Genomic DNA, 23,077 nt, shown 5'->3' with positions numbered 1-23,077 from the left:
GGTGCTGCCAAGTTTGATCCCTACAGCCTTTACCCTCCTATGTCTTAGTATTAGAACCATATTTCACTTTAGATTCCCACTGCGCCTACCAGGGTTGTCAAATATGCCAATGGCCCAAGGGATTCTGACTATCCATGGATAAATCATTTCAGTGTCTTTGAAAACTGATGTCAGCCAGCGCTGCCAAGGTGGAACATACAGTAAATCACAGAGTATAAACTTTAAATATCTTTTTTATTCTGGCAGCTTCTCTGTAGTTTTGAGAGCTGTTTTACATTATGTATTCTAAAACTTATTTCGATGCATATTAGGGATGTTGGCATTTAATTAGAAAGTGTCTCTATATTAAGTTTCATAGCTTATGAACGCAATGATCTACAAGCATACAGTGTCAGCAAAGTACTGAGTATATTCAACGTATTGACACAATACACAATGATACCAAGTTGTGCCAATTAAAAGGTTCTCTGAAAATCAATACCTACCACTTCCTCATTTGCAGTGTTTCAGAGTACTAACAGATAAATATATGTTGCAGATTTACAATAAAAGCTATTATATATTTTTATATTTAAAAATGACAATCAAGAGTAAATAATTAATTAAATAAAAGCAATTCTTTTTTATAATTTCAAAGTTGCATACATACAATAATTGTCCTTGTTTTCTATTTTTTACATATATTTTTTTTGCCTGTTTATTTGTAAATTCTGTGTATGTATGTGGAGAGCAATGAAAAAAACGGAGTAAATTTCCTTGTATGCCTATACGCGTACATGGCCTATAAAGCTGATTCTGATTCTGTGACTGTCTCATGCAAGCAGCTTTCACACTGCCATATAAAATGGGTTAAAAAAAATCGACTGTAGAAGTTTTATTCTAAAAAATGGTATGCGTTGGAAAATGCTCAGCTGTCAAGTGAGATGTGTGTATGATTGAATTTAATGGACTTGCAAAAAAAGTAGTAAAACATGCAAAAACACTGATACGGTCTGTGTGGCAGAGTAGTTATGTTGATTTACAGCTGTTCCCAAAAAGCATTTTTATGTCGGTGCTTTAAAATAGTGTGCCTTCAGGAAACTGTGGCAAGTTATAGCACATTAACATTCCAAGTTTATACACGAACCATTAAACCATTTCCACGGTTGCTGCCTAGAATCATATAGTTTCATGAGCATGAGTTCTTCTTCTTCTTCTTCTTCTTCTTCTTCTTCTTCTTCTTCTTCTTCTTCTTCTTCTTCTTCTTCTTCTTCTTCTTCTTCTTCTTCTTCTTCTTCTTCTTCACATTGATGTGACCCTACATTCACCACAGGAGGGCAGTGTCGGCACTCTTTGTACCGCCGCTCCTGCAGTCTTTGCTGTAGAGTGCAAACGAGGCCAAAGGGAGGAATCAGATCACAGACTAATCTCAGAGTCCGTGTTGCTCTAACTGGACACTCTACTGACCCTGTTTAATGACAACAAACGGTGCGAGTGCTCGGAAATTATGCCGGCCATTCTCAGGGCCATAGGGGAGAAAACAGATTCCCTCCTTAATCAGAAAGTGATAGACATGAGCCGAGACTTCCCCTCTGTAATTAACAGCTGAAATACACAAGCATATAAACAAGCACGATACAGTCAACACAATGTGATTGTTTGACAGAGCTTAAACACAGCAGCTTATCTGCTCAGGGTGCCTGGAAATTACATAAAGAAGAGTTAGCTTATAGTTTATTAGTTTATCATTTGAAATTATATAAAACTGAGACAATAAATAAGCTAAATATTGTCACATGATAACATCTGTTCAAACTGTTTATTTTTTATGAATGCCAAAACATGTTGTCATTAGAGAAGCATCTCTTCAAAGGACTTACTTTATTCAACATATATTCTTGTTTTCCCCCTCAGCAAATTATATTAGTCCTATATATTACAAGAAATTGAAATGTTACCACCAAATTATATTACTCAGAATATTACTCTATCAGAATATGATACAGTAGCCTACCGTAAAATATGAAATGCCCTATAGGTATAGAAAGGTATTGTAAGCTCAAAAAAGTATCGTATTACACAGAATACATCCTCATCGAAGTATTGGGAAACTCTAAACTGGAGATTTTTCTCTGGTTAACGACCCATCAAACACATTTAGTTTGTTCAGGTAACGAGCAAATTGTGTGTTTACAATGGGCTGTAGTGTATAGTGCAGCCCACATGAAAAATGGGATTAATTTGATTATCCCTTCCTGAGATCCGTCTCCATTCTCTCTCAGTATGGAAACCAGATGCAAATCGGAATTCATTTGGCACGATGACTGTATATAAAACACAGGAGAAGTGTAGGAACATTGCAATGGCACACAGAGCCAATATATGATGGTCTGTTGTTCATTATATATTGGAATGAACGGTTCAGTATGACATTACATACCTAAAGAGTGTATATTTCAAATAGTTTATAATTTTGTTGCACAGTGCTTTGAGTTTTCCTCCGTTAGAATTGACAAAACTGCAGGCAAAGTTTCTTTGAACTATTATACAGCAGCTGTTTGAGACAAGAAGCAGATCTTTTATTTTTCTGAAGATCATGCTCATAACAATCCAGTATTTGCCAAATCCCGTCAACTCGAGCTGTCAGCGACCACACACCTACACCACGGTTGCACAACCCTTCTGTTGTCTTGATCCAAAAGATCCCGATTTGAACTGAAAGAAGCACAGAGACAGACAATGAGGAATGTGGATATTTTGTTTTCATATGAAAGTGTGCAGTAGCTCATAAAAGCTCAAATGTTCAAAAATTATACATCTCTCAATGTTAGGACATCCTTTAAAAAATGAAAAAGAAAAATCTTGATCCACATATGGATCTGTACCAAAAATAAACAATTGGTTGCATTTCGTGTCAAACACAAATTCTATACACAATTCTGTCAACGTGTATAACATTGAAGAATATATGAATACTGTAAATTGCAGTTAAATGTGTTAAATCTGTCATTATGTGAAAGGATCATGTTTGATACTCGTTAGTGTCCCACTATTGATTTGTCATTACAGTTTTCTGTTATGACATTCATCAATTTACCTCCACGTAGCCTGCACTCTGAGCCTTTTTGTGTCGTTCATGCCATTATTAAGTGCTTCTTGTTGTGCACTAGTCAGCATATTAAAGGTTCTCACTTTCCTACATTCAACATGCAGCACTCCTTTCTCTTTGTGGTATTACTGACCCATTTCAGAAGCCTTTGCACACCGTCTTTTTGTTGAACTATAGGCATTAAAGTTTGTCAATTTCCATTTCATCCAAAATTGTCTATAAGTGTGTGTTCACATTCTCACCTTTACCAGTCGTGTCTATGGTAACCTCGTGTCCACATGATTCCCAGCTACGCCCCTGAATTCATATCAGAGATGTGAGAGGGGAAGAGAGAGCACAAAGAGGGAAGGCAGGAGGAAAGACAGGGAAGGAGGAGGAGGAGGAGGAGGTCTGCGTAAACCCCGCCTCCGGTCTCGGATCCTCTCGCAAGTCTTATTCACAGCGTCTCATGTTAAGGATAGAGAGAGAAAGGGGAGAAGCAAGAAGAAAGGCACACGAAGAAGAAGAAAAAGAAGAAGAAGAAGAAGCAAGGGAGCAGCAAAACGACCATGGCAATATCCAAAACGTCTCAGCTTGAGATAGTGTCCGATCACAGCGCACCTCTACCACCGTCGACCACTGCACGGAGCATGCAGTCGCACAATAGACAGAGCCCAGATGAATGAGGAGCCGTTACCTGGGCCGTGGGCAAAATGAGGGTCATCTTCATCCAAAACGCCGGTTTCGTCGCAGCTTTCTCGCCTTTCAGATGTGAGTCGGTGATGTTGGCAGCGTTTAGGACGACAGATGCGGTGAACGAGCCACAGTTATACACAGCTAACGTTAGATCATGCAAGTCGACCGAGGAGTGAGATCAGACCCGTTGATTTAGTCGTTTTTTATTATTATTATTGTATTGGGATAGAGCTTGCACATACATTATAGCCAATATATATATATATACATATATATATATAATATCATATTTGAATCCAACGTGTATTCAGCTTCCGGAATGCTGCCTCCTGTCGAAATCTGAAAACATATTTTATTACATATTGGCACTATAATTATTTTTTTTATCCTGTGATACAGGACTATGTATCAGGTAATGATGCACCGATAATGTCCTTATAGACTCGTGCGATTAATCCATTAGTAGATTGATTAGGACAAAGCGATAATAACATGAATATGTAGGAGGAGGAAATAACTGATCAAAGCCAATTGATCAACCCAGACAATCTGGAAATGTCAGTTTCCACATGTAATAATAGGCTATGACTAGTAGGCTACGCGTTATTCCTTGTAATTTATTTATTTATTATTACTATTATTAGACCTTTTTAAGTATTATATTATCAATTTACTTTAGGTAGGTAGTTTGAAATATTTAACAGTGGGGGAGGTTGTTTAAACACTTCCCTAGTGAGATGGAAACCGCTTATTTATCGCCCCACCGGGGGGCAGCCCGTCCCCAGGCCCAGAGGGGCCAACCCTCAGCGGGCAAACCGGCGGGAGGTGACCTCTCCCCTCCACCTCCAGCTCCATCCCCGCCTGCCGGCAGCTCGGCCGACGACACCCCGGCGAGCGGTGATGGACGGAGAAATCCCGGTGTGAAGAAGCACCACCACAAGCACAATTTGAAACACCGCTACGAGCTGCTGGAGACGCTGGGAAGAGGCACCTACGGCAAAGTGAAGAAGGCCATCGAGCGACGCTCCGGCAGAGAGGTGAGTCACTTAAGAGGCGCTTTGAGCAGCTGCAAACATCTGGCATGATGCTTTCAGTTCGCCCAGGCTCTCGTTGTAGCCTACACGCTGTAGCCACGACAGAAAAAGAAACATTGCTCCTAAAATAAGTGCTTTGTTGCTCTCAGAGGCGTGCGCATGTCCTGCCCCAAGGGGAATTCCCCCTCTGCTCAAAAGGGCCCATGGGTCCAAGGAGTTGTGGCTGCACACGCAGTGTCCTATGCGGGGCCTCACGACCGGATGCCTGAGTGCAAATCCGGCCACTGACTGACAGATGTGACTCAGGGGTCTCAGACTGTAAACATCATGGAAAACAGCTAACAGTCCCCCAGAGATACTAGGGCTCACTCACATTGTTTTGTTGAATGTTTTAGACACATACTTTCGGTTTTTGTTTGTATCTTGCTGGGAGAGTGTTTTTGCATGAGTCAGTCCAACACGTTCTGTTTCTTTATGTACAATCTCTCCGTCTCTCCCCCTCTATTTATATATATATATTTATATGTATATGGCTTTCTGTGCCAGCCATCTGCTGTAATGTACTGGCCAGCCGGTGTTTCCAAATATTATTTTATTTCCCCCATGTGGCAAATTGTGACCCCTCTGCCCATTCTGGCAGGCTGTGAGGTGCTTTCCATGAGCTCTGAGAAAGCCAGGGGGGAACTCATAGGTCAACAATGTCCCCCAATGGTTTCATAGCTCCTGCATGCTTGATAAGGGAGCCATAAACCCTCCGGTGGGGCTGCGCTCGCTTGGCCTGTCTTCACTTGGCGCCTTGTCCTTTCTCCGGTATGTTTTTTCCTATTTATTATTGCCATGGCAGCCGCTCGAACGGGAAGCATTTCGCTTCCACTGTAAAATTGCACAATACTTATATTGACTATTTGACTGGAAGGGTCAAAATAAATCATTTTGACATTCTGAGTTTGAGATGTTGTTTCAAGGAGATAAGTGAAATTGGCTCAAATTGTTTGGCTCCTGAAATGTATTGTTTTTAACGATTACCAGTATTTGACAGCCACTCGCACTAGATTCTTCACAGATTTGTGTGCTTTTGCAGTGTTTCTAAAACCATGCTGATATTACTGTTTACATTAAGTTCAATTCGATTACGCCCCCTAACCAAAACCCTACCTTCATGAGGGTTATAATGTTCAGATTTAGAGAGGCATTGAATCAATTTCATGGTTAGTTTGGAGGCTGTTGTTCGTGGTGCTATTAATCTGTATTATATTACACAGACAGGTGTTTCTGTCACTTAGCCGACCCTCACTGATAGAAATGGGGTGGGCAAAATAATAGAAACACCTGTCAGTATACAAATAACCCTTTGTAGGTCAAAACTCACTGGCCCAATGCCTTCCACGCTCCTGTAATCTGCTGCAATTTCCTGAGCGTGGCATTTCGACTTTAAATAGAATCTCGGTGAAGTGTAGGACTTCCTTGCACCACTGTGTTTCACGTGGGAGTTTGTATATCTTAGGGGAAGTCCTTGAAGAATCAACGCCTCTGCTCATGGAGTACCAGCAGAAAACAGACAGAGCATGACTGCCGGCTGCCTCACGGGCCACGTGTGTCTGGCGCTGCGTTGCTATGGTTTACTTGGCCTCTGACTCCAGGTTAGTCCCTTGTGTCCGTATGGCAGATACAGCCGCGCGGTGAGACTGTTATGCAATCATCTCGACGACCCCCTGTGCCTTTTCCCGGTTAGTTTCCTCAAACCAAATGAGTCGAGCAGACGGGCTGAGAAAGTTTTGTGTGCGACTGACTGTTTGTATCCACATGTGTGGAATGAGCTGAAGGCACTTTGGGAAGATTGATTAGATGTGGGCACATTTAGTGTGTCAGCGAAAGTGGAACTGAGTGACTGTCTGCTTTAATCTGCCAAGCCATATGTCGTAGTGCTTGGCAGCTCAGTGGAAACCCAACATTATATGGAGGAGTGCAATTGATCATAGAGATCATAGTGGGGATATGTGACGTGTGCACGAGCCTCTAGAACAGCGGTTCTCAGTGTGGGGTTCGGGGTCCCGCAGTGGTCCGTGGCACGCTGACAGTGGGTCCATGAAAAGTTTTCAAATGCAATTTTTAAATCCACAGCATAATAGTTCTTAGATGACATTCTAATCCAACAAACCTCTTAGAATCTGCAAATATGTTATATGATAATATGTACAGGTCTAATAATGTCTGTTGTGTTGTTCTTTCACATAACTAAGGCTATGGAAGTGAAAAAAAGACTTATAAGTAAAACAAAAACGAGAACCTCTGCTTTAGAAGATGTGTGTCATGTTTGTGTACCCGTGAGAGAAAGACACTGTGTCCTAATGTAGTATTTGCCATCTAGGTGACTATAGTATAAAGGTTGTGGTGACAGCCGGGCCTAAAATGTGCAGTGACACTTGAAAGGCCATCCACAGCAGGAAATGAGATTGAAGGGGAAGGTTAATATCCTGTATCCATCACACACCGGAGGGGGTGGGCAGTTTGCACAGAGACACAGGGAAGCCCACCACCATAACAAGACAGGGACAGCCTCAGTTAAAGGGGTTAGAGAGTTATATTAATACGAGCTTAAAGCACCAGATTACATCATTCCCCAACAATGGATTCACTGGAGAGGTACGAGGGAGGGGGGGGGGGGGGGGGACATTGACATTCCTCTGCTATATGTGGTGCCGTTGATGAGGTATTATGATTCCTGGCTGTGTTTGGGAATATAGTTCTCTGGAAAAGTGACGGGCCTCTTCCCTCCCACTCACTCTCTCTGTCTCTGACTCAGACACACACACACACACACACACACACACACACACACACACACACACACACACACTTGCAACACAACAGATGATGGTGATCTTTCGAGAGCGCAGAGAAGGGTGAGCTTGTGATGAATACTTCATCTATTTTAATGGCCTGAGAAAGCACAGGAAGATGTCAGGCTCCACCGAAGCGAAACATGGACTTTCACTTCAAACGGCTGTGTTGTAGACAAGGAGGGGAGGGGGCAGACGAGGCCCGGCCCCATACCTGGCAGGGGCCGGCGTGGGCAGCAGTGCAGCGCCTGTTTACTGTGAGTGACAGTAATAGGGATCCACTTAAGGACAAGCGTAGCTGTGTCAGCCGGCCAGGCCAGCTGGCAAGTGGCTGATCTGAAGTCCTGTTTAACGATCCGCATCGGGGTCAGGGCAGGGGAACATGAGGAGATACACCAGAGATGCATGGCTTTGTCTCAAGTCCAATGTGGGAGAGCTGGCTCATTGAATGAGTTAACATGCAATGTGGAACCAAGATCATGGCTGTTAAAGATTGATTCCCCTTTTTTGGGGGGGGGGGGGGACTTTTTGGTTTTCGGCAGCAGTTCTCTTGCCTTTGCAAGTACCTTTTTGAGGTAATTTCTTGTTGTTGCCTAAATTAATGAATTCCTGAATAGTTCCGACATTAAATCCAGGAAGGTGACTCACACTCTGCCTCACTGTTAAACACCAAAGTCAAAAACGTTACTTATGTTTTGGGAATTAGTGATAAAATGTTGATGAAGCTGATGAGGTAAGGAAACACATCAGTGTTAAGACACAAACAACTTTTCCCAATTATGTACCCAGCATGTGGACCCCCTGGACCCAATTGAGTTTATTATGGTATCATTTCTTTAAATTCTATGTAATCAAGGCAATGCTCTGGAAGGGAACCATTCCGGTTTGGGGTTATTTTTATTGATGTGCTCGGTAATTAGCTTGGCACTCGCTACTGCCTGTGGTTTCTGCTGAATGGAATAAAGCTGGGCTCCTCAGAATACCACCGCTTCACGAGGAAAGGACAAAAGTTTAAACTAACAGAATTCAGAGCTCACCGACTCTATAGAGGCCTGATCAAAGCAAACTCAGGACTCAATCCAGAATGTTTAGGCTACAATTACAGTGACATGTGCTAGACGGTGTACTCTTGAATAGCTTCTTTGGAAAAAGGCCCCTAACCTCTCATTTAAAGGAGGACACAGGCCGGAGGTTTGAATGCATCCAGTTGCAGCCGACTCTTACCCCGGTGGCATTGCCATGACAGTGAAAAATCGTCAAATCAAGTGTAGTTGTTGACTGTTGAACCTCATGTAGCAGGCCCATTGGCAAGGCAAGTAGACTGAATCACTTCCTCAACCCCTGCCCATTCTCCCGATTCCTCCATAAAACTCCCAGCAGGCCAGCTTTTCAGGCTATACAAAAGTAGGCCATTAGCTGTTGTTAATCAGAGTGACTAAAAATAAGAAGACCGGGTAGTGATGTAGTGTGTTCTCAAGGACCCTTTGACGGGGGAGGAAGCACGGCTGTGTAGGTTAATACTGACGTCTGATGATTTATGGAGGAGCACTCTTGACCTCCTTGCCTCCCAGCCTTCCTCCAGGGACCATGAACATTTAACAACTACCGTCCCCTCCTTTTCATGATACTCGTCGTCCTCCGCTGTTTCTGAGAGAAGACGGTTTTGCTGTGGAATCTGACATCTGATCTCTGTTAGAGACGGGTCGGGGGGTCCAGATGAGAGACGCGGCCCAGACACTGACTAATACCTGGTTAAACGTAGCCCCAGGCCCTGAAAGAGGACAAAGCAAGCCGCCATGATGGCATCACATGGCAGGTTGTTTTCAACCTTCATTTTGCTTCATACCGAAAAGAGGCTGAGTAAATTACACAGTGTGAGACTAGGATGACGCCTCCTACCTTGTTTGACTCATGTGGCTTTAGTCTTATTTTCCCGCTCCAAATGAAATCAATAGGGTTATGTAATCAGTTTAAGCGGACAAAAAGGAAAATGTGTGGCACCCAAGCTCTCTGTTACTGCGAAATCTAAATGTTATGTTACTCTATGAGTCAGCTGATCAAAGCGTCCTCTGTCCTCTGTTTCCAGGTGGCTATCAAGTCAATTCGGAAGGAGAAGATCAAGGACGAGCAGGACATGGTTCACATCCGTCGAGAGATTGAGATCATGTCAGCCCTCCGCCACCCACACATCATCTCTATATATGAAGGTGAGGGCTTGCTGCATACCTGCAAAAAGACACACGACAAATCATACACGCCCGTTTGCCCATATGTCCAAAATTCTCCCCTCCCGCAACTCATTCAGCACTTGTGGCCGTGCTGCAGGATTGTCATGTTATGACGTGCAGATGTCATAATAAGACCTGGACTACAGCTCTGGGATGTTATTCATCTCATCTGCTCTGTCTGGCTGCCTGGGCCCGTAAAAGTCTGGATGGCTTTCACGCTGTGCACCTGGATCTCTCTGAGCGTGTGTGTGTGTGCACGTGTGCGTTGAACGTTTGTGTGTGTAAGAAGGGTGGTATTGTAAGGGATTGCCTCTCCCACATCTAAGAGGTCTCATCTCTTGTCTTCTCTGGTCTTGATCTCAGGGCCAGACATCTGCTGATACTTAGAGACAACTGCAGCTGGGAGCCAGACTGTTCTTGTGTATGTGTGTGTGTTTGTTTGCACATATGTGTCTTTGTATACTTGTGTCTATGTATGAGCCTGTGTGTATATCAAGGGAGATGCTGAATTGACCTTAGTCACCCAGGTCTGACTGTGCTACGCAGAAGCCTTCCCTGGCGCAACATCAGCATCTACCACAGGAAGCAACTCTCTCTAAATATCAAAGCCTTCAAGTCAGGCTCCAACGGCTCCTTCTTTAAATACGAGCCCCTTTCAATGACCTTAACTTCACTGGAAGAAAACGTAGATTAGGATTAATGGTGAGTGTAAAGTTTGAACAATTCCCATTGAGTTCTGTCAGCATATTGCATGCAATCTCTTATAGTGTAGTCTGGGTGTATGTGCAGGCAATTAAAGTCACAAGGCGCTGCGGCGTGAGTCGGTTTCATGTGATTTGTGACTTGTGACTTGTTTTGTTATGCCTGTGTCAACAAAGCAACGGTTTCTCTGCCCTTTTCAGGATAGCTGCCCTGGCACAATGGCAGCCGGTTGTGTGCCACTGCCCAAGCTGGCTTACCCACATGTCCTTTGTTCGGTGTCAAAGTCCCCAGGTCGTTATCGGCGAAGTGAATATGCAACAAACATAACTATTTGTCATGGGAACGTGCCAGCAGTCAGTTGGAGGGCCGAAGTGCAGCCAAGTTGTATCTGTTTTGTGGGAGAATGATTAAAAGAACACCCAATTAATATAAACTCCGAGGAGGCTGTGTGGAGTTCCTCTGTGTGCTGCCTTCCTTTATCAGCGGCCTACTCCACCAACAAACCCGACCAGACGCGATGCTCTCGCTCTTTGGTGTTTCTCTTCAAACCCTCCGTTTACTGTTGTGGCCTGGCCTCCACCCAGCCTCGCTTTAGAGACACAGAGGAGGCCCCGCCATTTGTGTATCCGGCAACACCCTCTTCAACAGCCCCTGCTAACTGCCTTGTGTGAAGCAAAGCTGAACCAGATGTGTTTGTGAAGATGGATTTTTTTTTACCACTCCCTCACATTCTGCATCCATCAGCATGCTGTGCTGGGCATTTAAAAGCAGATGTTGCTCTTCGCTCCTCAGGCTCGGTACCCTAGCGCCCACCATTTAAGACAAATAGTCAACCCCAGAGAATGCTGTAAATGCAAAAATACATCGAACTAACTAACATGTTAGCAGCACGATGTATATTTACCGTACAGAAAACAGTGGTATTGATCTCCTCATCTAACTTTCAGCAAAAAAGCGATTGAGTGTATTTCCTAAAATGTCAAACTATTCCTTTAACGGGAAAGGGAAATACGGAGGAGGCATACCTTTTGAACAGACACACACATGCTGCGAGTGAAGTTTTATTGTATTCATTATACTGCATTCTCTAAAGGTGACATAAGCCTGGATAGTCATTTAAACTCTGAAGATCTTTTGCCATGGTAGCTAAGTTCAGTGAATAATAAACAATTCAATGAATAACTTGTTGAGTTAATCAAAAAGTTTGAAGTTTTCAATGCTTGCTTATTTACTGTCTGCATCAATAGTACCCCATTACTCCTCTGTGTCACACTTTGTAATTGTAATCTTCTGGTCCCTTTTGCAAGGGATAAGGACAATAGTTGCTAATAAGTCAGATCTGAGGGCTCGGCCTGTGAACAAAGCCTGGTGCGTGACAGTGAGGCTGTAGCGGTGGCTGGCGTGCCCAACGGTCTGTAACAAACCCGAGTTATGTAAGCCAGGTAATTACTTCGCCACCAGGGGTCAAAGGTAAATGCGAGTGCAAGCTGAGTATCGGCTCTCGAAGCACAACCCCTCCACGGCTCACTGCGAATGTCAGTCCAAGTCACCGCTCTGTCCACCAGTCAGAGGGCTGCTTCTGCTCTGCCCTCCCAGGTGCTTGGCTTACAAGTCCCAATCAGAGAGCATTACCATCACTCAGCAACTGTGTGTTTTTGTCGAGGATTATATCTTTTAAAGGACCCTGAGATTGGGCGGGGGTGGGGTGGGGGTGAGGAAAGTAGTGTGACAAACTATGAAGGTGCTCACTCAAGGGTGCAGAAAGCAGAGTGCCTCACCCCGGTGACCCTGCTGTGTGGGAAAATCAACCCACACAATACGTTGCAACATGACTGACTGTGTTGTTGTCATCTCCTCAGCCTTTCTCTTCGTCCTTCTCTCCCCGCCTAACCACTTTCATTCCCTTCATGCCAAGGCGCTGGGAGGGAAGTATGTTGCCAAGTTGAAATTATACACTCGAAGGCTAAATACTGACACAGAATGATATGTTTGGTGACTGCAGTGGGATGGGAAGGCATTACAGTAACACAACTGTAACAACATTACCATCTCCGGTCACCAGATGTGCAACAAGTCACCATTTTTAATTCAAGTGCTGCTCTCAGTTAACGTAAAAGACATTTCAATTATGTTGTTCTGGGACTTTAACTCTAACTAATAAGATTAGTTAAATTAATTTAGCTCGGCGCTCATGATGACTCACACACAGAAATACACAAGACAGTTGAATTCTCTTCGAATAAGCAGCGTATGCTCTTACCCGGATTGAGTAACTCATTCATTTCTCTGATATGAGCCCAGGTCTGCCGTGAGAAGGGAAAGTCGCGCCGTGTTGCCACAATATAGCGTTACACAATCATTTATGTGATATAGACACTCGGTATAGTGGTTAAGAATGTGGGAGTGTGTTGTGAAATGTGTTGCCGTGATGCGATGTGTCAAGGGCATCGCTTGACACTGTGGTGCACCCTCTGTCTGCAAAGTGAACCTTTTCTCTCCTTGACTTGGTTCCTGCTTTATCTCGGTTTTCACTGCTCTCCACTCGCTCTGGTCTCGGAGGAGTGGGCTTGATTGAGTTAACAACCCCTCCTTGCTTTGTTGTGAAGGAGCCAGACACACTAGGTGGGGTTTGGGTGATGTAACCCTGGGAGAAATGCAGAGATGTAATGTGCTCCTCTGGAATTTGTATTCTTGCTCCAAAACTAAGGGGGGGTGAACTGGTTGATTCTGCTTTCCACATAACAACGTCCATTTGTGATTCTAATATGTTCAAATTAACGTGGAACGACTCTACAAGTTGTGCTCCCACCTCTCTTGCCGTTGAAAGTCGATATTAACGGACTCCAATTGTTTCATCATTTCTCAGTGTTTGAGAACAAGGACAAGATCGTGATTGTGATGGAGTACGCCAGCAAAGGCGAGCTGTACGACTACATCAGTGAGCGGCGGCGCCTGAGCGAGCGGGAGACGCGACACTTCTTCAGACAGATAGTCTCCGCCGTGCACCACTGCCACAAGGTGAGAAAAGCCATACCATACTACACATAGAGTAGAATGAAAACATGCACATTCTGTCTCTTGTTCACCTTCTGTCATTAGCTCTCTCACACACATCCGGACTTTGTTTTCTCGGCCACGGCATGCTTATTGTGACATTGACCATGCACCTCCACCGCACGCCTTATAGCCATGTTAATCGGCAGGCCCTACACAGTATGCTTTTGTTGGCGCCGGTGTTTGGGAGTCATCTGTTTCTGAGTAAAGAAGGAACACAGGCCACTTTAATTCAGGCTTACACTCCGATTACAGTGCGCCAAACAGACCCGGCATTAATTCTGTCCTCATCTGTTGAAACACGCTGATGGATGTCCCGAGATACCCCCAAAAGCTTTTCCCCAGAGATTTAGCTGCAGCCACACCTCACTAACTCCCATCAAAACCCCAAGGTCGGCCAGGGCTTGTTTAGATGGGCTCCCCCCCCCCCCCCTTGTCATCCTCTTCCCAGCTGGAGATAGGGATGATGTCATGAGCCTCAGATAGGAGAGTCCCAGACTGCCATGAATGATGACTCATCACCACCAAGCACAGCCTCCCGCCGGGTGCGGTGGTGTGAGTCACTGGCACAACAAACAAACAACCATTTCATCCTTGTGTCTGCCAATCAGGATCATGTGGACATGAGCCCCCTGCCAGGCAATAACCAATGGGAGATGCCATGCATAGCGCAGCCCCGGGGGGGGGGGGAGGAGTGACTGGTGAAGTCACTCCTCCCCATCTGAGCTGGGTCTGTCTGTCTGCATGCCACATGTTAATTCCAAGGTTTCTTGTTTTTTAAACCCAGGCCTTAACATGAACAGTATGGTTGTTTTTTAATCCCTAGATGTTGTGAGAACATAATTCATACATGTTAGTAATTACAGGCTCATGTTTATGTGACGCATGTGAGTCAATTGGAAAAGAAGATCACAGCTGATGTCACAATAAAGACCCCAGCGGGGACAACTCCAATTAAAGAGTACTACACCAACAGGCTTGCCTTGATTTCCCCCGAGAGCTACGAGCTTGCTTTGCATGAGTAAATCATCTCTTACTACAATGGACTGTTTATCACTCTGATCCATCTCTAGTGAATAATGCATCGACCGATGCATCAATCATTGCTGTGTTGTTTTGCTCCTTGTCTTTCAGAATGGAGTGGTTCACAGGGATCTGAAACTGGAAAATGTGCTACTGGATGAAAACTGTAATATTAAGGTACGTTTGCCCCTTGATCTGTGACTGAAATCCCCCACCTCAAATGATCCTTGTGCAAGGGATAAACAATCACATGGCTACGGTTAAAATTCAGACCCCTGTTTCCACAGATTGCTGATTTTGGGCTGTCCAACCTGTACCATAAGGACAAGCTGCTGCAAACCTTCTGCGGCAGCCCGCTCTACGCTTCACCGGAGATCGTCAATGGGAGACCTTACCGTGGCCCAGAGGTGAGGCCCAGTGAACAATGACAAGAACTAAAACCCCAGCTGTTTGTGCGTGAACTTAATTTCCAGGACAGGATTTCCTTTTATGTATCCATCATTGTCATTGTTCTCCCGGGTTGTTCAATTTGGTTTGAACCTCCCAGATTGCTCACCTTAGATAGCTTTCATCATTATCTCACTAGTGATTATCATCATCACCTATCACACATCCATACACAAAGAGCTGGATAGGCTTTATTTTCTGCTTCTTTGATGGGATTACTGTTAGTCTCCAGTCAGAGGGAGGCATCTCTTGCATCTCCGCAGTGGGTCAGCTCAGACACTGTCTGCATCCCTTCCCTGTCCTCCCCTTCCCACAATGTCTGGGTCCTTTGAAGTGAGGAACTGGAGGATAGTTTTTCCTCACTTTCTCTTCATCCTAATGGGATCGGAATGAGCTTCCACAACCTCAAAGAGACGCTCATGGTCAAAGTCAAATAGTTTCGGTCAAAGAAAGAGTGAAAATGTCTCCCCAAAGCCACGTATCTGGCAATTCTATACTCATTCTGAAGGGCGTCGTCTCTAACATTGCATCAGTTACATAAAACAAAGCAACGAAATGGGAAAAAACTTGCATTTTTAGATATTCAAGTCCAACCATTCAATTTAGCGTAATTCACTATAATTTACTCCAGAGTGCTAAAAACTACAGTAGTCCGATTGCAATCAAAATGACAGAACCCCCGGTTGGGGTGAGGCCACAAATTACAGCAAACACAGGCAACGGAATTAGAACACAACAACAGTGCGTGCCCTGTCTCGCCCTCGGGAATGGACCAACGGCCACAGAAGAGAGAGACATTCTTGAAGTGGGTCCAGACCCTGAGAGGAAGTCCACTCGCTCTTTAACCAGCCCTATCTGATTTCCTCTTCCTAGACTACGTCTCAAAGCTTGAGCTACCGCCATCGGACGTTCATTCCTCACAACATCGCATCCTCCCTTAGTCACAGTCAACACACACACACACACAAATCACATTTCCCTCTTTGTCACACTCTCACATACACACACTGACGAATAAATGGCAGCCATTTCCCACCAGCGTACCGGCATTTGTCATCATTTCTGTGAAGGCTGCGCCGGTCAAAGTCTAACTCAAAAGTACAATTACCGGTAATAAGTCTGCTCTGATGTCGAGTAGAGCTGAGACATTCACTTTAATTCAATCAAAACATGAAGACTGTATTTCCATTGCAGAACACCAAATCGAACACACCTCAAACGTCTTGTTTTATTGGCCCGCTGCCAGTGTGTGCTCCACGTATGACTGAATGAACTCGTTTATAACCGTGTAGTTTCTGCTTTCCCCAGGTGGACAGCTGGGCTCTTGGGGTGCTGCTGTATACCCTGGTCTACGGGACAATGCCATTTGATGGGGGAGACCACAAGAACCTCATTCGCCAGATTAGCAACGGCGAGTACAAAGAGCCCGCTCAGTCATCAGGTACTGCAGGAACCTTTGTTTGTATTTCTCTTTGTGCCCAAAATCACAAATTACAAATTTGCCTCAGAGGGCTTTACAATATGTACACATTTGACATCCTCTTGTCCCGGAACCCTCACATCAGAACAGGAAAAACTCCCCAAAAAACCCCTTTAACGGGGAGGAAAGAGGAAGAAACCTGTGGGAGAGCAATAGAGGAGGGATCCCTCTCCCAGGATGGACAGAAGTGCAATGATGTCATGTGTAGAACAGGATAGTGAATTACAACACATTCAATGTAATTACAGCACATTCAATGTATGACACAACCACGACAGGAGGCAACACCTGGTCCAGGTAAACCCGGATACACGGGAACCTGTGAGGCGAGAAAGCACAGAGACTCTGGTGAAGAAGCAGGTCAATAATGTGCATTAATGGTATCGGTAGTATGAAATAGTAATGTGAGTAATAATAAAAGTGATATTAGCAGTTGGAGTCAGCAGGGCCATGGTAGGAGGAAGGACCAGGGTCCAGATGAAACCATGCTCCATGGAAACCTGTGAGCAGAGGAAGCACAAGGACACAAGTTCCAGCATCTTTAAATTTAGACAGCCTCAAGAAGTGCTTTCAGTGTCAAACTCACTCTTCCAATCGAGTTCTCGTAATAGGGTATGACGTGAATAGATGTTTATGCCAAGTGTTGTGCAGTATGAGACGGCTTACAGATTCTTCTTCTTCTGTTTCCTGCTAGATGCCCGAGGACTGATCCGCTGGATGCTGATGGTGAACCCTGAGCGCCGGGCCACAGTGGAGGACATAGCCAACCACTGGTGGGTAAACTGGGGCTGGAAGAACAGTGTGTGTGACTGCGAGACCCAACGCGATCACGGAGGCTCGCCCATGCTGGCCCGCTTCATCGACTGGCAGAACCGCACTGAGCCACGTGGTTCTGGAGCCAAGGCTGCAGCCATGCCCCAGCTGCTGCGCCAGAGGCCCAAAAAGTCCAAGAAGGAAAATGTTGAAGCAGGGGAGGCCCACTGTGAAGCAGAGGACAAGCCGGGTCTGAAGAGACCCAAGGGGATCTTGAAGACCAGGGTCACTGGGGAGCAGCGGTCTGCCAGTCTGGAAGAAGTGGAGTTGGGCCATGCAGCGCTGCCTCAACAAGCCGAAGGTGGAGAGGAAGCCTCAAGTCCAGATCAAGAGGAAGAGGAGCTGAGTCTGGGCGGAGGCTCGCCAGCAAAGATGGTGCCCTCTCTGCCCAGGAAAGGTATTTTAAAGAACAACCAACAGCGGGAATCAGGGTACTACTCCTCGCCAGAGCGCAGCGAGTCCTCCGAGCTTTTAGGGGGTGCCAGTATGTCTCTGCTAGCCACCTCCCCGACCAAGAGAGTGATGGGGAGAAAGGGCATCTTGAAGCGAAACGGCAAGTACTCCACCTACAGCGGGCCTCCCTCAGCAGCAGCGGTGGCCGGTGTCCTCGGTGAGCCTCATCCCTCAACTGACTCGGGTCTGTCCCGCAGTCAGAGTCGGCCCTCCAGCATAGTCGGGGAGGACAGCTCCGTCCTGTCCCTGTCGCCCAGCTCCCTCAGTGGGGCCGAGTGGCATTCCTCCACCCCCCACCTCCGCCCAAACATCAGGGCCTGCGCCTCGGCTGAAAACCTGCTGCAGCTCGCCAACTTCAAGGGCTTCCAGGCAGCCCCGCCGCTCCAGGGACCCAAGTTCAGCCGCGGCCCCAAAACGAAAGGCTCCCCGGGGGACAATGGCAGCTTCTCCTTGCTGGGGGACCTGGAGGACATGACTCAGGTGTACCAGCAAGCCCTGGACATCAGCAGTAACCTCACCTAACAGATGGGTGGCAGAGAGAGAGGAAGCAGAGGGAATGCAGCATGACTGTGTGTGTGCGTATGTGTGTGTACAGATGTTTATAGGTGGCATTAACGACCAGTGTGTTACTGGGATACACCTTTTGGGAAGTAGTGGTTTTCCAAATGGGGCTGAAATCATGATGTGAATGATATGTTTTCACACATACATACACACATAGATAGACACACTTCTGCTCGGGTTAGAGAGGAGCTGGCGCGAGAGAATGCCACCCAGTCTGCTTTCTTGGCCCGCCCATAGACTTTGCTGTGTTCAACATGTTTACATATTCAGCAAGAAGGCAAGTTAGAATCACAAACGCAGCAACCAGAAACTGGTTGGCTCTCCTTGTGCGCCACCCATTTTGAGTTTGAGTTTACAAAAGCACCTTAAAACTCACACAGAGCACATGCTTTTGTGATCTTTACTTCCTATATATAAAAAAAAGAGAAACGAACCAGGGTCTTGTTCCAAAAATAACTGACATTGATGATTATTTATTAATATTTTCGTAGCTTTTTAGTTTTAAGTGCAAAACTGGTGGGCGCTGGCTGTTACTGGAAGAGTCCAAAGCTCCTTGTCTCCAACTCTTTGTGTGGAACTGACATATATAATTATGTTACTCCGTGATGAGAAACATATACATACTCAGCATATATAACTGTGTCTGCGCTTGTAAAACGCGCAGGCAAGTATACCTTCAGAAAAGCGTATGTCCTATATATGTGTATGGTACTAGGGAATATGTAGGAAGTGCCTTTTTTGATTCATGATTAAAAAAAATTATGTATGTCATTTCCTTAAAGTGGAGGGAAACGCCAGGCCAACCTGTCACCAGTTGTGCTTTTTTAAAAAATGTTGTTTGTGAATGTGGAGAGACCCAGGGCCTTCAGCGCACAGCTGAGCAGCTTTACTTGCCTTGGGGTTCAAAGTTGAGATCAAACAGTCTCCTCTCCTTCCTCCCCTTCCTCCCCCGCTCCTTCCACATGTAGAATCACACACAGATATGCCGGGACCCACGGGCCGCCGCTGAGAGACCTCCTCTGTGTTCTTTGTCAGTGTTTTAAGCCCATACTTGAGTTTGTCAGCAGTTTAGGTGGTTTGGTTGAGCACAGATTTGCTGGCAGCACCAGAGGTCTGGAGGGACTCACCTAGTGGGGCATTTAGTGAAGGGAGATGGGGCAGACACCATCTCACAGTCCTGGAATGTGCCTGGCTCTCTTAACCTTGGAGGCTTCACATTTCCGGGGCTACCTGATAAAATCGGCTGTTTAGTGAGAGAATCTTTTTTTTTTTTTTTCTTTCCTTACCAAAGACAAGGTGGTTTCTATTGTCAGGCCTGTTAATATTTTACCCAAAGCGCTTCAAAACAGCTAAGCAAGATTGTTTGTTTAGGTCGCTGATGACACAGCGAATTCCTCAGACAAAGGCTGGAGACGTGTTGGTGCCGGAGACCTCTATCGGCCCCGGCCCGACTCAGCACAGGTGGGATCTGCGGTGCGTGCTCAGCCCTCCAGCTGTGTATACTAGTCCATTATGTCAACGAAGCACAATTAGCCAGCTATTGTTTTCATTTGAGAGTAAAGAGAGAAGCAGCGTGTAGAGATTTATAGCTAGAGGGAGAAGAAAAGCGTGTGAAAGAGTGATGCTTGGAAAAGTGCTGAGGTCAGAGAGGACTCTCCTGTAAAACACGGGAAAGGTCAAGGAGTTAGATTTATGTTTTGAAGGAATTGAAATGTAGACTAGTGAAAGTAAAGAAAGTGAGTAGAAAGAGTAGATGGAAAGTTTTGTTTTTTTATACCAAAAATGCAATGAAGGCTTGGCATGATTCAGAGGAATGGATAGGCCGGGGACCAATGGGAGTCCTCTGGATTTTCCTTTGACTTGGGAATCCCCATCGGTGAATGAAATCATCCCCACGTTGGCTTTACATCACGTTTGTTTTCATTTTCTTTTTGAGTTTTTATTTGATATGCCGGGGGCTGTTGATACAGCTTGTCTTGAGGGTCAGTCGGTGTGTGATTTGTGTGTCCTGCATGGCAATAGAAAGTGTGTTACACTTTTCCACAGCAGCAAAATGTGGGAGAACGGTGACTGACATCATCCAAAATATTAAAATGATGGGGATGGAAAAACATGCAGGAAATTGCCCGGAGGAAATGGATCACATGTTGAATGTTTGCAGTGGTCCTCTGGTGTGAAGCAACGGTCCTGGGTATTGATTCCAGTTCCCGTTGCGTATTATATTGCATTTTATTGCCTTTTGTATTGCATTTTATTGTCAACTGGATTTACAGTGAGAAAATTATACTATGTTAGTATTTTTGTTTCATTATGCTTCTGTTTTTGATTTTCCAAAATATAAGAAACTTTATATTGCTTTATGTTATGGCAGAAAATACTTCCTTTCCTGGAAGTATTACAATTTCTGGACAAATCTGAAGAAGTTGGTGTAGTCTCAGTTTCCATCTGTTGTGCTACACCTGTGGGTGAGAGAAGCTCAGTTCAGAAGTAGTTCATTAGCAACCTCCAAATAGTAAACAACTAGATGAATTGGCATAGGGTCGAAATGCAAGATTATGTACGAATGCATAGCTGACCCGAAGAAAATTGCATTTGCACCTCTACCAAAGTCGGCGAGGTCCGAAATGCATCAGGAGTAAAAGGAAATAAAGCAATGGAAATAAATCTGCTGATGAAACTTTTAACTCTGCCAAACTGGAAATACGTGGTGCATATCTGTTAGTTAGCAGTAAGTCTAATCATAGGAAAACTTGACTGGATATTGTTATGACAATAATAATAAATTAGCATTATTATGTTATTTAAGTATTATTTTTGTTAAGGCTCATTACTATTGATGGCTATTGCCACAGTTTTATTTTGTCTGTTGGCGATCCTGGACTGCCGAGGTGGATTAAGTTGTGTGCCTTTGGTATCTTTTTTTTTTTTTTTTTTTTTGATAATACAAATTATTATCAATGTGTTTTTATACTTGTATTTATTGGTGATCAAGCCATTTCATTTGTTGTCCAAATACTCCCTGTTCATGCTTTGGCCAGCTTTAGACTGTGTTGTGTTCAGGTCGTACTGCACACAAAAATAGTTTGTACGAAATCGAGTGGTATCATCTCATCGTGAAAGCAGCGGTCAGGCGTGAGTACGAAATTAACAGTTCCTCAAATCCTGTAAAATGTCTTAATTCATCCATCCGGGTGTATTTCTACTCAACACAATGCCTCTGTAGTACTGTTTCAACTCAAATAAATGGATCTTGAAAGTTACACGTGTTTGTTTTTATGCTGTGTGTTTAAAAAGTGTAATTAGGACATTCCCCTGACGTGGACACGGAAACTGCCAATACATATAGGTATAAATTTGTCTCAGGGGGGGATCAATAAAGTGTGTGACATTCACATTGCAAACACCCTTCATCCAATTCACAAAATAGGCCAAAATTGCTGTCTCTCACACACTACTAGTGTTCCTTTAATCTATTTCCAGAGTCTAAGTCTCCTGAGCTCAAGCCTGACTTTCAAGGGCCGCTTTAAAAAGTTATTTCTGGTTTCATCCAGTGGTGGGGTTGGATAAACAAATTATTCCCAGGGGTCAGACTGGGACATAACTGCAAAGACTGCATCCAAACTATTACTGGAGACATGTCCTAATTTCTTCTCATCGACGTGTGACCCAAAAACCTACATGAAGGCAGGAAAGAGGTCAGCAGTGGTGATCCACATAAAGGTGTTTGTTTCTACTTGCATCCTTAACTCTAACACAATGAATTGAATTAATTGACGGGGCCAAAAGGTTTAGGGCACTAAAAACTACAGGTAATTTGACTCATTTTGAAAGAATTTGTTAAAAACTTAAACCTTTGCTTGGAAGCAAAGCGGAGCTACCGAGGATCATGTGAACTCATCCAGTGTTTCCACAGCCTCTGCCTTAAATTAACTTGATGGATTTTAAAGTGATACTCCACCCAAAATCTATTTTTAAGCATCTAAAAGTCATTCCCGGTAGGCTTGAAAGGTGGCTGTAAATCTCTTTACAGTTCTGTCCCTCTCCTTGCACAGCACGTCTGGTCCTGTCGGTCACAATGAAGTTCAATGGTGACCAGTTGTTTTTTTTTGCAGTGGAAACAAGTATCAAAACATCAACAGGAAGTTTAAACCAGCTCTTTAAACAACCTTTGAAAAATAATCCATTCTGCCTCTGTCCATTCGTTTGCTTATGATCATGAGCATACGAATGGACATGTTCCAAATGTATCATATTTCTGTCAAAATGCTGTTGAAGGCACATTTCACAGCTCGCTCTGGCTTCGGTACATTCAGGTTAACTCTACACATAAACATACTTCAGGGATGATTATTTTTTGTTTATTGTCCATCACGTACCCAACAAAACGGAGTTCCTCACTTTATCTGTAGCGCGCAAATACTTTTTTGGGTTTCATTTTCTTCCCTCCTCCCTCTCTTTACCCGTCACAGGCTCATATTAAGATGAGAGAAACCAATCAAAAGGACAAATACACATTAAATCACCCGACTGTGATACTGTGGTATTTTCAAAATACTTTGTCCACCATGAAAACTGGCCACCATTGGAAGTGATTACACCTATTTGAATTCAACTGACCACTGTGCTCCATGTAGGACAAAAATACAAACTTATTAGAGACGACTTTTACGCCTAAA

The 23,077-nt window shown here is 44.5% G+C and overlaps 1 protein-coding gene across 1 annotated transcript; it reads left to right on the top strand.

Annotated features, from left to right (window-relative positions):
- Positions 1 to 3,965: 3,965 nt before the first annotated feature.
- nuak1b (NUAK family, SNF1-like kinase, 1b) lies at positions 3,966 to 21,650 on the top strand. The gene is made up of 7 exons (XM_079271514.1): positions 3,966 to 4,800; positions 9,724 to 9,844; positions 13,434 to 13,585; positions 14,756 to 14,821; positions 14,932 to 15,051; positions 16,400 to 16,532; positions 17,266 to 21,650. The coding sequence occupies exons 1-7, from the start codon at positions 4,501 to 4,503 to the stop codon at positions 18,357 to 18,359; spliced, it is 1,986 nt and encodes a 661-aa protein (XP_079127640.1). The 5' UTR covers positions 3,966 to 4,500; the 3' UTR covers positions 18,360 to 21,650.
- Positions 21,651 to 23,077: the final 1,427 nt, after the last annotated feature.

This window comes from Melanostigma gelatinosum (genome assembly GCF_949748355.1).
Source record: "Melanostigma gelatinosum genome assembly, chromosome: 1".
NCBI classification, from domain to species: Eukaryota; Metazoa; Chordata; class Actinopteri; order Perciformes; family Zoarcidae; genus Melanostigma; species Melanostigma gelatinosum.
The sequence above is the reverse complement of the archived record's forward strand: the minus strand, read 5'-3'. Positions and strand labels throughout refer to the sequence as shown.

Coding starts and splice junctions, on each gene's coding strand:
- nuak1b (XM_079271514.1), top strand. CDS start 4,501: ATGGAAACCGCTTATTTATCGCCCCACCGGGGGGCAGCCCGTCCCCAG. Junction 4,801..9,723: donor AGCGACGCTCCGGCAGAGAG/GTGAGTCACTTA, acceptor CTCTGTTTCCAG/GTGGCTATCAAGTCAATTCG. Junction 9,845..13,433: donor CATCATCTCTATATATGAAG/GTGAGGGCTTGC, acceptor ATCATTTCTCAG/TGTTTGAGAACAAGGACAAG.